Here is a 17,427-nt window from a genome sequence, read left to right as displayed (position 1 = left end):
TTTCCCATGTGTATCCCTGCCTGCATGCATCTCTCCCTTAATTCCTACTGGGTGTATCATGCCAAAGCTCCCAGTCAATGTGTTTCTAATTACATGTTTTTACTGGAAGCCCCAGTTTCCTGTGTTGCCTCCCCGATTGTGATTGTGGCCAAACTGGGCCCCGGCGAGCGTCCACAGAGCCGAACGCCAGCCACGCCCACTTTACAGGAGTATCATTACCACCCCTGCCCGGATTTATGGCAAACCGCTGTCACGTTAGGAATGACACAGGCACACTTGTCTGACCTCTGTGTTTGGGGAACGTTGCTGTGGCAACAGGTAGCCTTTCCGTCCACTTCCCTTGTGCACAGTAATGAGGAATGCGTGCAGGCAGGGAGCAGTGCCATCCAGAATAATTTAATACGAGCAGGCAGGGTGTGTTTGGGTATTCTGGGTCAGTGATGGACATTCCCTCAAAGCCACATTTCCATGGAAACAGACTGTGGAACTTGAGTACCTAAAGATCCTTGACACTGAAAACCAACGAAAGGTCAAATGCTTGAGCCACAGGGCTTAAACCACAAACTGGCTGGTCTCAAGAAACACACACACACACACACACCATTCTCACATCATTCCTGTCTGCTATTTCTGACTGACAAGATGGTTCTAATTTAATCATCAGACATCACTCCAGGCAAGAGAGTGATGTATCAGGTCAGGTGGACAGGAATTAGTTCATTAGGAGGAAATTAGGAGAGGAACTATCATTATACTGCACACAGCACATCCCATCCCCCACACAGCACCTTTATTTATACACAGATACAGTTTCCATCAGTCATACGATTAAAAAAATCGGATTTGGATTTGTCTTTGTGCTATTATCTGAATTTTAATGATAAAAGAATTAATAAATGTGTCACGTGTTCGCTCAGATTGATGAATTCACACCGAGTTATCACCCAACTCTTCAGTTTTCCTCAGCCTGGTTGGGTTTAATCATTCTTTTGCCCTTTGACTTTCCTCTTTTGCCTCACCATCAACAGCTTTGTTTTAAATTTAAGCAAGAAAACTCTGGTATTGGCTTCATTGAATTTCTTTTGACTTAATCATGATATGCACAATTTTAGAATGTATTACCTCCACCGAGGCAGTTACGTTTTTGTACCTGTAGGTTTGGTTGCCAGCAGGATTACACAAAAACTATGGAACTGATTTCCACAGAATTTGGTGGAAGGAATGGACATGTCGAATGTTTAAATACCAATTTCCCCAGAGAATAATAAATAGATGTTGATGAAAAAAAATCTTAGATGCTTAGAATCTGTGTATTGAGTACGGTATGTGGAAACAGTTTCTCATACAATGAGGAAACCCATGGGCAATGATCACACAACTTCACAGATTCCTTCAGTTGTACGGAGCAGTTTAGTGTCTTTAAGCTCATTGTTTCGATTTTACTATCCAACAAATTGACTGTTTTGGTTCAGTCTTACTTTTCTCATCAGTGTTGTAACTGTGCGAAACCTCCACAGCATCAAACAGCAGACAAACAGTAAGTGACTGAGTGAACATCAAGCCTGAATATTCCAACAAGAGTTGGTGAAGACCAAAAAGAGTTAACACAGTTACTATTGAACTTTATATGTCATATATATATATATGTATATATATTATATTTGTCTTTGTGATGTTCAGTCAATTCTAATTTGAATAATTACATCACAACTCAAACTTAGAATTCACCTTTTAGCATTCTGAACCCTTGTCTTTCTAAATTTAATTGTCTTTCCCATGTGAAGAGAGCCTGTAAAATCACAGTAGAATCAACCATCAACCACAACATTAAAACCATATACTTGATATCTTCCCCCTGCTGCCGCCAAAGCAGCTCTCAGCTGTTGAGACTCCACATGACATCTGAAGAAGACCTGTGATATCAGGCACCGAGATTTTAGCATCAGATCCATTCCTGTCCTGCAAGAGTTGTTTTTCTTTTTTTCAAGCACATCCCACTGATGCTCGATCAGACTGAGATCTGTGGCATTTAAGGACCAAGTCAACTCCTTGATTTGTCATGTTCCTTAAACCATGGAACCGTGCCTGCTGTGAGACAGGGTGCATCAAGAGGCCAGTGCTATCAGGCAGTACCACAGCCATGAAAGGGTACTTGCTCTGCAACAATGTTTAGATATGTTGGCGTGTGTCAAAAGTTCAGAAATCAACTCTAGAGAGAGTTTGGACTATTTGGTCTGGCTGCATGTTTACTTTTCACATGAGGAACACAGCAGGAGATTGTCCGGGTCAAATGCGTTCACAACAACAGGGAAGTCTCTGTAGTGTCGAGTGTAGTGGTGGTGCCTGAGTAGAAGGAGGGAGGACATAGTGAATAACTTCTGTTGTGGGGATCTCGTCTTTTTGTTTATAGCACATAATACCAGCGTCTATGCATTCTCACATAGCGCCTCACTAGATCATTTTGGGAGATTATTCGCAGTTCAGAGCACGTTTGAAAGCAGCTATAGTTTATGGAACTTGGACAGAGGCAGGTTGTTACTGGGGGCTTGAGCTCATTGTTGCTTTACAGCTCAATTATTTTCTGTTATATATTGGAGTGAAAATTTGCATTTCAGGAATTCTCCTGAAAATAACTGAAAACAACTTAAGTAACATCCACATGCCAGGACTCATTGTTTCCCAGCAGAACGTTGCCAAAAGCATCACACTGCCTGCCTCAGCTCGCATTCTTCCCATAATGCACCTTGGTCTTCCTCCACATAAACAACGCTCAGGCACCCACAACTACAAAAAGCGACTGCTGACTTGTTGCCTAATATATCCCACCAGCTGACAGGTGCCGATGTAAAGAGATCATCCATGTTATTTTCTTTACCTGTCATTGTTTTTCTGTTGTGGCTGATCGGTGTATATTGATTTAAACTGTCTTCAGGAAACAGAACCACATTTGAGGCACCAGAGCACAATGGTCCCTCGGACACAGACTCATGAGAAGGATGAAAGCTCGACAATGTACAGAGGCTAAGAACAGGCCAGGAAACGCTACAGAAGAATGATGGAGAATTGTCTCCTTTTCCCAGTTTTGTCCTCTTTGGGAGGTTGTATCCTGTAAGAGTGGCTCAGCCTGCGCCAAGTGTATCTGCTAATTCCAATAAACAAGAATGTTTTTTCCAACTGTGAAGAAAGACAGGAGATGAAAAGCCCTGCAGCAAGTTACAGGACATAGAGTCTCACTCTGAGAGCGTTAAAGACATCAGTCAGTGTGTCGTCCACCTCAGGAGCTGTGGTGTTGGTCAGTTCTGTCAGCACATTGTTTCTGTGCGCTATCACTCCTCAGTCTCATTAGGAACTACATTGCTGTCCTCACCTTATACAGTGTTTAGATGTGTCTTCATGTGGCTCTGCATTGTAGATGAAGAGCAAATAACAAGTCAGATGAGGTCGGCCTTTTACAACGTGCAATCTAACAAAATGAACCGCAGGGTCAAAAGAAACGATGCTGACGCCGTGCTCGGGTTCAGCCGTGGAAGCAGAAATTCAACTTGGCAGAAAACATACAACAGAAAATCCAATAAGATTACAACCTTTGCCACGGTTCAATGTGACCCGCAACAGAGAGAATGTCTGTGATGAGCTGCCAGAAACCAAATTCATGCCATTCTCTTTATTGAATGTTTGAGGACAGTGTGTAAGAGGCTGCCTCTCCTGCAGCCACGCTCGACTGTCTGCTTCTCTCTCACCCCTGCTCAGAGATTTATTGTTAGGTGATTAGTGATGACAGAGAAGACTCTACCGCTCTAGCCAAAACATTTGTACAAATGTGACGAAAGATGCGCCATAATTCCTCTCTTTTGTCTCCAGTCAGACCGTTGTTCATCCTCCCCCTCCGGGTGCTGTTATTGTCTCAGCCCCCCCCTTATCTACTTCGTTCTGGGAGACCTGTGTTACGCACAACACAAATAACTACACACTCCTGCCGTGCTGGAGAAACAGGGTGAAGTACATTCAAGAGACTCAAGCAGAGGGAAGCAAAACTGTTAAACAGAGCTGGTTTGGAGAAAAAGCTCATTCCAACACATTAGAAATATTTTCATATTTAATTGCACAAAATTGTTATATGTGGAACAGAAGTGAGCAATCTGTGGAATTAAATCTAACCAGTGACATAACATTGGTCTCATTGTCCCCACTCATGCTACATTTCTGTTTTGAATTTTGCACCATGTTTGAAATTGAGTCCTGGGTGAGTTTGGAGAAACCAAATACCACAGCGAGGGTCTGTTTCCTGTCAGAGCCGCCGGAGAAGCAACACTGAGATACACACCTTTCATGTGCTGATTTAGGTTTCGGTCCAATGAACAGTCTCACAGCAAACGCACGCACGCACACACACATGGAGAGTCAAACACACACAAGGACGTTAACTTCACAGAGAAAGGCCTCCAGTGTCTGTAGTTCCTTCTGAAAAGTGTGAGGTGGGACCAGGATTCCTGTCTGGGTCCTGTGAATTAGCCACGCTGAACTTGTTAACCCAGACCACACACACAGACACACACACACACACACACACACTCACACACACACACACACACACACACAAACACACACACACACACACACACACACTCGTGCACTGAATGATAATTTCCTCCCACCATACAGGAGCATCATGTGAGTGGAGTGACTGTTGTCAGAGTGAACAGCTGCCCACACCAAAACACATCTATCTTCCACAGGAAGTTATTGGTCAAACAAATGTAATGAATCTGTTGTTCATGTCTTGTTGACCGTGACCATATCTGTCTCCCCCTCACACACACACACACACACACACACACATACACACACACACAGCCCACACAATATATACATACACTTAAAAAAATAGGTGTTTGTGTGTTCACTCACTCTCGCTCACGGAGGTAGGATGGAGACCCAAGGTCATGGATCTGTTGTATAAAGGAAGGCTGGTTCACTCCCACACACATTTGGTTTCACTGCTGTGTGCAATAAAAGCATTCAGTAGCTTTTATAAACACATGCAATATGCACACATTGCATCTACCTAGTACTTGCACAAACATCTGTCTGTGTGTGTGGAATACCTCACAAACCATTCATCTAATCGACTCCACACTGATCTATTGTAAATGGCCCGAGAAAGTGCAATGCCCAGTTCTGTGCAATCTGATCATGTGATAAATTAAATATTAATATTAATGACAATTTAATAAACAGGTGACCAGTGCTCTGTAGCAGTCAGTTTTGATTTGATTATTTTTATTTCACCACATCAGACTGACACAGACATTCAAAGGTGTGACGGGTGCAGTTGCAAGTTGGCTTAAGCATGAAAGAACAACGTAAATCGATTGTTTAACAGACCTCTGAAATAGCCGGCATGCAATGGATGAAAAAATAAGCTCACCAGCTCAGTACATCATTCTAACTTACATATAAACCACACAAGTGAACAGTAATAAAGCAGATCCAAACTATGAAATAAACCAGGTAGGATGAACACTTAGTTTTCCGAATTCACTCTGCATCATAGACTGTTTAGAAAAAGCTCTGCACACAACATCCAGCACACAAATTAAATGTGACAGTATATCGTAGAACTGTTGGAGGACTCACTAATGACAAGGACTAATTCTGAACAAGCTCTGGAGCATCAACACAGGACAAGAGAACAGAACATTGTAAACAGACTGGTTTAGAATAGGCACTGCACTAGTTTATTAGAAAAACAGAACATCGTATGTCATATGTGAGCTGGTTGTAGATGAAATGTGGCCCAATGTACAATACAGAGTAATGGTGGACCTCACGTGTAGCAGATCTCAGGTCTGTAAGAAAATAGGAAGTGATTATCCAATTAGTCATCACACTGCAGGTATAGTTCACTCACAGAGGACGTGAAGCCTGTAATGCTACATTTCTTAGAAGTAAAAAAAAAGAAAAGACACATATGTGCAACATCAGACAATGCTCTGCCTCCCTAGCTCTGGGCTGTCATCAGAAGCAAATGATTTATAGGGCAGCGTGTCCGTGCTCACTTGTTGGAGAGATGATAAAATAAGGAAGTGCAGATACCTGTTCCCCCGAGCGGTGCTCTGTGAGACATCAGCCTTGATCCCATAACTCCAGGAGCCCAGCCCTGTCACGCTGAAGAATGACTGAGTCTGACCCGGGTTATGGAGTAGTCAGGGCCTCCAGATTCTTATAAATTACACCCTTGTTATAAATAAAACCTTGTCCACAGAGCCAAACAGGGAGAAGAGGTGGTGAAATCTGGCTTCTGTTCACTTCAATGAAAATCCAGAAAAGCAGCACAGAGAATATTGTTTTTATCTGCAGATACAGAAAAATAGTGCTAACTACAGAAATGTCTGCATTGAAAAGATAATAAATGATTTTCTTTTGTCGAAATAAAAAAAAATGATATCATGAATGTAAAAAGAACATATCTGTATTCTCAGGTTTCAGCTTGCGTTGGGTCTTACAGTTTGCCTCCATGTCCTGGAGTGAGTCTTTGATGCACTAACCTCAGTCTTTGTGCTTCAGTAGCGCACAATGGTGTTTGTGTAGGACTTTCCGCTCGTTTCTCCTGGCAAATGTGGGCAACCCTTATATTTAACCTCTGCACCGAACCACAGTGCTCTCTCATCTACTCCTCACACAATTCAAACTGATACCATCACAAGGTTACTCATGCACACCCAAGCTGGAGGTGGCTCACCACCACTGAGCGCTATCTGGGAGCCATTGTTGCTTGAAGTCGTTCCAAGCCCTCTTTTCTTTGTGGCAAATGAGCGAGGCCGCTCTTAAGCACCATTAAGCAGAGGGGCCGTTATTTACTGTATTTGTTTTCTTTCTTTCAGCTCTGGACACGAGCGGCCACAGGTGCAGGTTGAGCTCAGAGACCTCTGGGCAGCGGACCACCAAACACAGCAATCTCTGTGGGGAGAGTAATGGACCTTCCACCTGGTCCCGCTGGATGCGGACCATTAGAGTGAGATTTGTGCTCTCAAAGTAGTCTAGTGTGCCGAGTTAATGTGCAAAGGATGAAGCAATTTTCCTGTTGTTTCCACTCCTTTTGCCATTCTTAGCTCAGCTAACTGCCTGCTGACTAAAGCCATAGATTTAGTACAAGCTGCTGTCAGACCTGCATTGAACTATCCAGCAGAATTGTTGTATGGGAGAACGCAAATGAGAGCGTCTGTGAGAGGCTCTTTCTCCAGAGTTTCTCCTGCCAGCCCCGTTAAAAACTCCAGAGAACGTCTGAATGAGCCATGTGAAAAAACAGCAGGAGATCGTTTTGCAGAATTCACAGCCAGCAAGTGTGCACACAATTATGTTTCTTCTATACATGTAGAAGACACCAGCAAAGATTTCAAGGGCCTGCATCGGATTTGAAACAAAAACTATGACCTGCTGCACCATCTCTCACCTGAACGCTCAGGTGACGGTTCATGTGTGAAAGACAAACTCAGTTGACATTCTGTTAAAGTATGTATCCAGTTAAAACAAGAATGATCCTCTTCATAACTTATGGAATGGTCAATAAAAGTGCTCAAATTTGAATTTCAGCAATTTCCTATGAAAGTATTTCAGTTGTATACACAGTGTTTCACGATGTGTTTGAGATTTTTAAAAAGTCTCTCATCTTCAAAGCTTCCCATGCTTTCAGTAGACCCAGCTTTCACTCTTTACTGCTCTGGAAGTCATAACTAACTGTAGTTGTAGTTTACCCGTATGTCATAGCTTTCAAAACAAATAGTAACTCTAGATAACAAAAGAACAAAGTCTGGCCACGTTGGTCAGGTGCTGTTTCGGGAACAAGATGCTTCGGAGGGGCCTTGTTTGGAGTTGGTAGAGCTGGTGTTTAGAGCTGCGAGCACGCTTCAGCTCAGGTCACCTCTGCAACAGCTTTTGATTCTCTGTCTTTGTTCTCCAATCAGAAACGTGTTTCAGTTTGAGTTTCATTAAAAGCATGTCCTGAAATCGGATCCATCTCTTTGTACACCCGGCGAACAGGAACAGCGCGTAACCTAACTGGAAGCAGATCATCCTACCCCTCATCAATGGACTGTGCTACGTGTGTGTTTGTGAGTGTGTGAGAGTGTGTGTGTGTGTGTGTGTGTGTATGGACACCTCTGCTTTGTGCAGTGTACGTTACACTATGCGTTACATATATTTGCTCATGAAACACTATAGCACAAAGTGTCACTTTTCTCTGCAAACGTCTCACATGGTCTGACAGCAACATATATTCAACGAGCATGACATCATTTACCCTTCAGACATATTAATGATTATTTCATTCTCTCTTCCTGCCAAGGAAACACCCTGGCCTGTAAAAGAGCACAGCAGCACTTAGCATAGATTTTCCACAGGAAACAGCGGCTGGAGGTGGCTCTGCTGCCGCGTGCTAACCCAACAACTGTGGTTGTCCAACAAACTTTGATTTGCTTACAGAAGAAGTGCGCATGCTAATCAAAAATGCCACAAAGCATCTTTTTCTGGGAGATTTGGATGAAACACTTTTATGACGGAAGATTGTGACCAACTTGATCTTGCTGTATTATCCACACTTATCCTGTAACATCAGGAGCGACGGAAGCTTTCAGAATGCATTCGTTAGACCAGAGCTGTTGTTGTGGAAATCTCAGTCTTGCTTTTCACATCATTACAGGAGCTTCACAAGCAAGGCCTCTTGGGAAAAGGAAAGCGAGCAGAGAAATGTCTATGCAGCACATGTAGAGAAGAGGTTCCAGATGTGACATGTCAGCATCAACGACACTCAGTGACGGGGTGGGGATGTGGGGTTGACTGACTGACAGGCTCTCAGCGTGAATGAGAATATCACTCAAAGAGTGAGAGAGGGAAAAATAAGCATCTCTTCAACGGCAACCTGTGTTTGTATCTTTAGACTCTTTTAGAGAAGGTTGTGTTTACACGTGAGTGATTGCTCTCAGGTTCATGTGCATGTTTCACTGACAACATATGCTTTGTGGCCGACATTGGGGTGTGTGTGTATGAGAAAGGGAGAGACACACGCTCGGTCATATATCTGCATCCTTTAATCACAGGAGAGCTGCACATTTCTGAGCTTGTCTCTGCAAGTTGAGAGCCGGAGAAGAACATCCACAAAACCCAGGACTGTGCTGGGAGCCAGTGTCCAATGAGGACTGTGTATGGTTGAGGTCAGGGAATATACAGTATATGGCTATAACATCATGGCATGATTAGGAAGAGTAGAGGAAGAGTGAGTCATGTTAGAGAAATAATGTGATTATGGTTCATCAAAAATCGAAACATTAACAGTCCAGAATGCCATTTCCTGTACATCAAAACTACCCAAAAAACATCCCCGTCATAACCTGCCATCTCAGCTCAGCCATCCTGCCCATCCCATATGAAAGTGGGCTGCGTGTGCAATCAGACAATTGCTGTATGTGTAGTTAATGCAGCTAACTAAATCATATCATCCACTGCTTATTATTAAAGGTTGAAACCAAATGGCACAGCAAAGAACCTGACGACAACACTCTTTCCCTCTCTCTACTACAGAAACACACTGTCAAGTCAAATTGACCATCAGCAGCAACAGGAAGGATTTCCTACACCAGTGGTTGGTGACCACTCTTCAGCAGGCAGGACTCAGCATAAACTTGTTACAACCATACAGTTCTCTGCTGCAGTTGGTGACCTTGCTCAATATTAACTGCTTATTATTGATACATTATTAATTATCAGCAAAGGAAATTCCATGTAAATTCCTTTCTCAAACTACATAAACAATATAGTTAGTTTACTATAATATATAATAGTTTTCATTTTAAAGACCTGATCGAAACCAGGATCTTAAACAGCAACATTTCATGCTGAAATCATTTAATTCTAATGGGCACGTTTACGATCAGAGAATTCAACCTTGGTGAACGCTGACATGCTAATTTATACTTTTGACCGATGGCAAAGTGTGGCGACAGCACCGACCTTCGAGGGGCTGGAGAGTCAGGTCAACAGAAATTAGAGAGCGACTCTGAGAGCTGACTAGTACTAACCTATAGTTCACCATCTCTTCCTGCAACAATTCACCTTGTCATCAAGCATTCAGCTACATCTAGTTCACTGATATTAGTCAGTGTCATTGATGATGTGATTCCCTCCTTTGTCACAGAATCTCCTCTTCCTGCTTTTGGTAATGGCCGTCAGATGCACAGCAGACTCACAGGAAACTATTCATGAGTGTAATCCACTGTTCTGTCTGTAATCTTATCTCACTGTTCCCTTTTCTCCAGATGTGTCAGAGCTGGATTAAGTTGCTGCTGATGCAAACCCAGTTTGTTCTCCTGCTTCTACCTCACATTAAACACAACTAGTGAAACACCAGGAGGCTTTTATTGTGAAGCAGTGATTGGCTGGATGATATAGCACATATCTGTGTACTAAACAAGACAAGAGTAATTTTGACATTTCCCATTAGCGGTGTTTTGAATGTTACATGAGGTAATGGAAAAGGAAGGAGCGGCAGTGACCCTCATCCTCCTACTTCTTATTGTGACCTGCTGTTGTCGGAAAACTATTTTCACCATGTGCAGGATGAAGTCAGGTCACAGTTGAAGTTATTTCTGATTGACTTTTTTTATCAAAACAACACATTTGTTTGATTATTCAGTTCTATTTCTGACAAACAGGACTGAAATCTTGAGGATAATAACTTTAATTGATGGGTAAATTCCAGTCTCCTGCCTTAAAGCTGCACTGTAAAACCTGACAAGTTAGGTCAACTCAATCCGTTTGCTGAAACCGATTGCCTTGAACCATTTAAGTTGATTAACTCAAACAATTTAAGGTTTACCAATGATTTGATTTAAGCAAAAGTAACTCAAATAGTTATTGATGAGGCAACTTGGGTAAATAAAGTTAATATTGCCAATCCCTATAACTTACCTGAACTTAATTCTATTCAGTATTTGATACTCATATGCAGTATTTACCCAAAATTATTTACAATGTGTTGACAGAATGTTAGCGAATTAAGTAAAACTAACTTAAATTAACCTCCTTTTTACAAATGTTACCACTTAAGTTAAATTTACTTAGTTGTCTTCCATTTAAGACAATTATTACATTGTAGTTGTGATAACTTAAAACTTTATTATGGCTACTCAGTTCATTTGATGAAACTGATTGCCTTAAACCGTTCAGCTCTATTAACTCAAAAAGAAAACACCCACATGACTCAGCTTCAGCAATTTATTTTTTGTTCACATCTCAGTGCAACCAGCTGCTGAAATTCGAAGATTTTTCACATATGCAACCTTAAAGGCTAAAGCAGACTTAGCACTTTCTTATGCACTAACGATCAACTGTATAACATAAAGCAGGGCATATTTCAAGTTAACAGTTTAAAGGTATAGTTCACCCAAAGTGTCAGTGGCTGACAAAAGAAAACATTTGGATACCCTTGGTTTCGGTGCCAATATTGTTTTACAATAAAGCTGTTGAATTAAATGTCGTATACATTTACATTCATATGCTGGACATAACAATGAAAATCAGGCTCATACAAAAAGCATATAAATAAAAATTAAACATATTGCCATGTGGTAAAGAAGAGAAATGAGAACACCACAGAAGCGAACCAAGAATAGCACCTATTTTAACACACAAATCAGAGGTGCCGTAGTTTACTGTATATACATGTCATTAGCTACCAGTATTTGGCATGCAAGCAAAAAACGATGCTGACATTCAACAGTAAAAGCTACTGACAACCTACTCCAGCTCATTTCTCAAGGACTGTAACTTAGGCTTGAGCTGCTTTCTCCCATCATCAAGATTTAACAGGACAACCTGGATGAACTCAAAGAAGCCACTCAGCTTCTCAGGATAGCTCAAATGTAGAGCATAGATCAGTCCAAACAAAATGACGAGTGAATCAGTCCAAGATCTGTGAGACATTACAACCTGATCTTCAAGGACGATCGACACATGGTGAGTTTCAAAGGGAACTCCTGCAGGCACCTCCGCTTCATCCACCACTGCCACCAGAGCCACTGCTCCCTCCTGGGTTGCCTCCAACTCATCCTGAAAAAGGAATACATTTACATTGTGGTTGGGTGTACTTTTACAAACCATAACATGATTGCTGTGAAAAAGGTTAATTCATTAGTTCTTCTATGTGGTGCACCAATACCTTCCATGAGTGCAAGATTTTTTAGGTGGATCATTACCTTTGAGTTCTTCATATAGTGAGGGCAGAGTTCTGGATTGGGTATACATTTGTCGCTTATATTTTGCTCAAAATAGCTGATTAAGTCATTAGTTACAGATACATTTTCAAGATGTAACCACTTTGACATTTGTGAATTAGAGAAGCACAAAAATACACCATCCACAGAGATGAGAAGGGATGAGTAAGGAGCCAAATCTTATTTTATAAATTTGTATCCCAAACTTGGGAGCAGATAATCTGTTAAATTAGTCTGTACTTGATGACATCAGATTTTTAAGCAAATTTTTAACGATTTCTGTTACCTGGACCCTTCCTCCTGCATACACTGGCTGGCATAATATATTTCATGACTTAACAAAGAAAAAGAAAAATTGGGAAATAGATATTATAATATTGTTAAGTTAAACTTCACTCATTATCTACTCACCACTATGCTGATGGCAGGGTGGGTGAAGAGTTGAGTCCAACAAAAACCTTGAGTTTTAGGGGTAAACAGCGTTGCAGCCAAATCCAATACAATTGAAGTAACTCAAACAGAACAAAAACTGAAAATGCCTCCATAATGCTCCTGTGGGGTCATCCAAGTGTTCGGAAGCCCGGACATTTCAATTGAAGTCGAGACGGTGTCACTTATACCTTGTTTTGTAGCCTAAATGTTTGCTTCCGGAAGTAGCGATGCTAAAGCGCACCCTGCGTGTACCCTTTGGCTGTTAGCTTGTGTGCGTGCAAACATGAACACGGTTCCAGAAGACGATATCGTGGAGATTTAGAATAACAACATGGATTAAATGACGCCATTTCAAATCAAATTTGAATGTACAGGCTTATGGACACTTGGATGACACCACACGCACAGTATGGAGGTATGTTAAGGTTTTTTGCAGTTTTTTTTTTTTACATTTGAAGAATTGATCACTATTTACTTCAATTGTGTTGGATTTAGCTGCAACGCTGTTTGCCCCTGAAACTCCTAGTGTTTTCTGGACTCCAACACTTCACCCATCACTCCATCGGCATAGTGGTGAGTAGATAATGAGGTTTTGGTGAAAAAGCTGTGGAGATGGAAAAGAATGCAAACATACCTTGCAAGTTTTGAAGACCTCTGATGAATCCTCCTTTAAGTAGAGTGGTAGGCCGGCCAGGGCTGCCGTTCGAGCTGCAGTGATGTTGTTCTTGTCCTGTTGAACCAACATACACAGGTTATGCATAGATGGATGTTGGGGCATCCTGTTCACATTTAACATTATGTAATACACAAAAAATATTTTACCTGATCATTATATGCCATTATAACCTCTTCCATCTTCTTGGCAACACTTCCAGCCTTCTTCTTTCTGTAGAGCTTTAGCAGCAGTGGTGTGTACTTGTCAAGGGCAGCATAGAAGGAATGTGGCAGATTTTGATTGGTGATCCTGTGGAATTCAGTGTAGAGCTGCATGGGAAACAACAGCATAGGACAGACAAATAGACATTATATTAAACAATTCAAGCAAATTTTTCCAGGTCAAGTAGTGTTTTGTCAATGAATTGTTTACTCACTTGGGGTTCAGAAAAGAGTGCAGGCCATCTGTCTTTTAGTTCAGCAATGGGAGGACCTGAATTCACAATTTCTTCGCGCCTTAGTGCAAAGGTACGCTGCATGAGTTGGTGGATTAGAACCGCGTCTCTTTCAATTGATGTCCTCTTGAACTGCTCCACCATCTCAAGCCTCATGGTCTCCAATGTGTCCTTAGTTTCTCCCAGTGGATAATTAGGAAGGAAGTTGACTTCCCCTCTTTTGGGTCTTTTGATGTTTTCCCTGGATGCTGCACCCTCTGGATTGGTCCTGCTGCGCTTTCCTGCATTCACGGCCACATCCTTTATGCCAGCCTTGCTCAGTTTTGTCCTGTAGTTGCCCATTTTGAAGCGCAAACTGTTCTTCCAACCCTCGTACCCCGTTTTGGAACCCTTTTCTGTCAGACAGGGGTGTTTGCTCACCAGAGCCTCAGCAGCTTTGACTATCTCTTTGGTACTAGGATATGCTTTATGTTTATATATTTCAGCAGCCATTACATCTAATATGTTGTGTTTTTGATCCCTGATCAACCTGATAGTTTTTTCCTCCTGAACATATGCAAGGTTGCCCTCTCTTAGAGCATACTCCACCTCATATGAGAATGTTGGAACAACAAATATCTCTGGCCATCGACAAAGACGCTCTGGTGAATCTGTGTTATCAGACAGGAGCACTGTGTCATCTGTGCTGGTTGAACTAAGATCTAAATCAACAAATCTAACTATCTTAATGGTGGCCTTGGACGGAAGGTCCTCTACGTTAACTAAATTACAGAGAGCATTGTCAAACTCTGGGTCTTGGAACTGAAGGCGAAAGTCATAGGCCAAGTTCAACTTGTTTTTCACCTCCAATATAAGGGCATTTACAGTCTCAGGACGAGAGGGCAAAATAAGCCTTTCAGCGTTGACATCATCTAGGATGACCCTTACTTTGAGGACAGCATTCGGATCCATTTACTCTGTATTAGGAAGACCTGCAACACAAAACACAAATAGTTAATTCAGGTGAAGGCTCCTTGTTTTTTACTAGCTGAATAGAGCAACCACAATGATCTGTAAATTGGCTGCACACTTTTCTGCTGCTCTTCCATTTAACTTTGTATACACAAACAGTTGTTAAACAGGCATGGTAAAGGGGAAATTGTGGAATACTGGCCATGATACAGTCTGTAATGTCTCAATAACTGTATTTGTAGGGCAGTAGAAAAATCACACAATTTACATTTCCACATGGTTTGCTCTCCTTAAAACAACTGACTTTAGAAAGTAGAACTCAAAGTCTCGGCAGAAACTTTGAGTTTGGTTTGAGTCTTCACACACCTGCCACTTTTCCACAATGACCGTTAACAGGGTGGGGCCTGAAAGCACCATGCCAAGCTAACATGTTTCCACCACCATTCTCTCTTTCATTCTGTGCTTTTAAAATAGTTGAACAGTTATTACCTTAACGTTACCGAACCCGAACTATAACTGGAGCTTGACCGAACACTTTCACAAACTAATGTTAATCCAACACCGGCCAATTTAAACTACACGACGTTGGACCGTTAACTTTTGAATGTTTTTCAGAAGCGGGATTGGGCGCGCTTCAAGCTAGCGCCGTTTAACCGAACTCCTTAGCAAGTTTCAGCGGTCAGACATTTTTCTTGTATATTTCAAAAACCAAAGCATGAAAAGCAGCAATAAAAGACAACGTTACCTTGCGTGGAAGACGTATCGTCGCGGGGTTCTCGGTCAGTAGGGAAGTTTGTCCAGCAAAAAACTCTTCGCGCCGATCTTTTTCATCACTCCGGTCCGAGTGCAAACTTGGTGCTGACCGGTTTGAGCTGGTCCCGCCCTACGCCTCCCTCGGTACCGTGTGCGACAGCAGGTGAACGGCAGGTTACCGGTTGTGAGCAGACTTACGTGACGTTGGCGTATAAAGTTGAATGAGCCTGTAAACGCTGAAATAGCTTTTCTAAATATATGACACAGTTTACTCCCGGGCCTCGCTGTCTATGTTACTGGTGTGGATTGGCCGGAGAACCGCTTCACCTCAGCGCCGTGTCTTCCGGTTAAAGCAATCAATTCTTCCTGTGCCCGTTTCAGAGTAAAAGCACCCTCGCGTTTCTGTTGACTGAATCGATTAATTTACATTAACAAGGTTTTATTGTTGCAGGAGCGGAAGATGCACGGAGTAATAACGTGGAGTCTTGACGTTTACTTGCGTATAGAGCCCTGCTTTTATTCGAGGAAATACTAGGAACCAGGCAGCCGTGACACGCAGGAAATATGGTCCGGACTATAAAATATGACAATGATTTGGGCTGGAAAATCGTTTGGAAATCATGAACAGAAGTTCAGCCCACAGTGATGTAGTTGCCCCATCCTTCAACACTCAAAAATATTAAAAGATTTATAAGACAAGGAACAATAAAACAATATATTCTCATAGAAGCTGAATATATGAAACAATTGTCATTTATACTTTCAAATGTACATATGCTACACAATGAATCATGTATCATATTAGTTGGCAATTCATTTTCTGTCAATCAAGTTGCAAAAATACCTGCTTGTACGTAATGTAACAAACAACCATACTAAGGTTCCACTTTGGAGGATTATTAAAGATGATCTGGATGCATACTTATGCACAATATGATGATTTATAAACAAGAACAAAAATACAATTTAAAATCCAAAGATATAGGAAAATAGCAGCACATGGGAATTGCATTTTTTTTAATAGTATAAAATCAACTTAAAGAAGACTAGTCAATGAAACAAATTGAATTATGTCACCAGTACTTAAAATGATCTAAAAATGTAATCGCACTCAAAGTAACTAAGTTATTACTTCAATTATTTACTTTTGAGTTATGTTAAATTATTGATAAACAGTGGCCTCAACTTTTTTTGTAAATTAAGTTACTGTAACTTACTTCATTTATTAAGATGTACTGTTAGGTTTTACAGTGTGGGCATGGTACTTACACATCCACCATCTTTACCTCCACACCCTCACTTTCCACATGAAGGGCTCACCGCTTAGTTTACCAACACTGTATGTAATCATGAGAAGCAAAATGGTTTTATATTAAAGGTAATGCAGGGAAATAAGAGTGTGTGTTTGGTCTGCTCAGACACACTAAAGTGCGGTATGTGCGTTTATGCATTCTATCAGTGCGTCTGTGAGCCATATGGAATCTACTGTACAGCCAGAGAGTGGAAGCCCAGCAGCTGAATTCCTAAAGAGAAGAACATGTCCGGCCAACGCCGTCTGTGACACACAGATGAAATACATGTGCAAGAGGGCACATGAGTTTTTCGGTACCTTGTCCGACTCAGTCACCGGCTCGGCCTCATTACCTTAGAAGCACAAGTGGGACTGAGCCACTCTGGAACAAGCTAAATGGGCGATAGAGAGCTGATCTGGCCCTCAGTTTCCTGCTGGGCACAAAGTCAGCCTCACATGGACCGAGCCATGTGGAGGCCAGATGCTGCTGGCCTCTCCCCTTCAAAGAAACAATTAGGCACAATTATCGCAACATATAAATGAATTTCATCCATGATTAAAATGTTTTGGGTGGGGGTTGAGCAGGACACACAGCCAGGTGGTTGTAATCTTGATGGCGGTCGCA

General features: G+C 41.8%; 1 protein-coding gene across 1 annotated transcript; it reads right to left on the bottom strand.

The window, feature by feature from the left end:
- Nucleotides 1–11,254: 11,254 nt before the first annotated feature.
- On the bottom strand, nucleotides 11,255–15,801 carry LOC138407245 (uncharacterized). The gene is made up of 5 exons (XM_069522466.1): nucleotides 15,504–15,801; nucleotides 13,790–14,778; nucleotides 13,521–13,682; nucleotides 13,333–13,428; nucleotides 11,255–12,102 (listed from the first exon to the last, which is right to left on the bottom strand). The coding sequence occupies exons 2-5, from the start codon at nucleotides 14,756–14,758 to the stop codon at nucleotides 11,791–11,793; spliced, it is 1,539 nt and encodes a 512-aa protein (XP_069378567.1). The 5' UTR covers nucleotides 14,759–14,778; nucleotides 15,504–15,801; the 3' UTR covers nucleotides 11,255–11,790.
- Nucleotides 15,802–17,427: the final 1,626 nt, after the last annotated feature.

The sequence above is a fragment of the Paralichthys olivaceus genome, chromosome 3 (assembly GCF_024713975.1).
Source record: "Paralichthys olivaceus isolate ysfri-2021 chromosome 3, ASM2471397v2, whole genome shotgun sequence".
In the NCBI taxonomy this organism is placed as follows: Eukaryota; Metazoa; Chordata; class Actinopteri; order Pleuronectiformes; family Paralichthyidae; genus Paralichthys; species Paralichthys olivaceus.
Note: the sequence above shows the minus strand (reverse complement) of the source record. Positions and strands in the feature narration are given on the sequence as shown.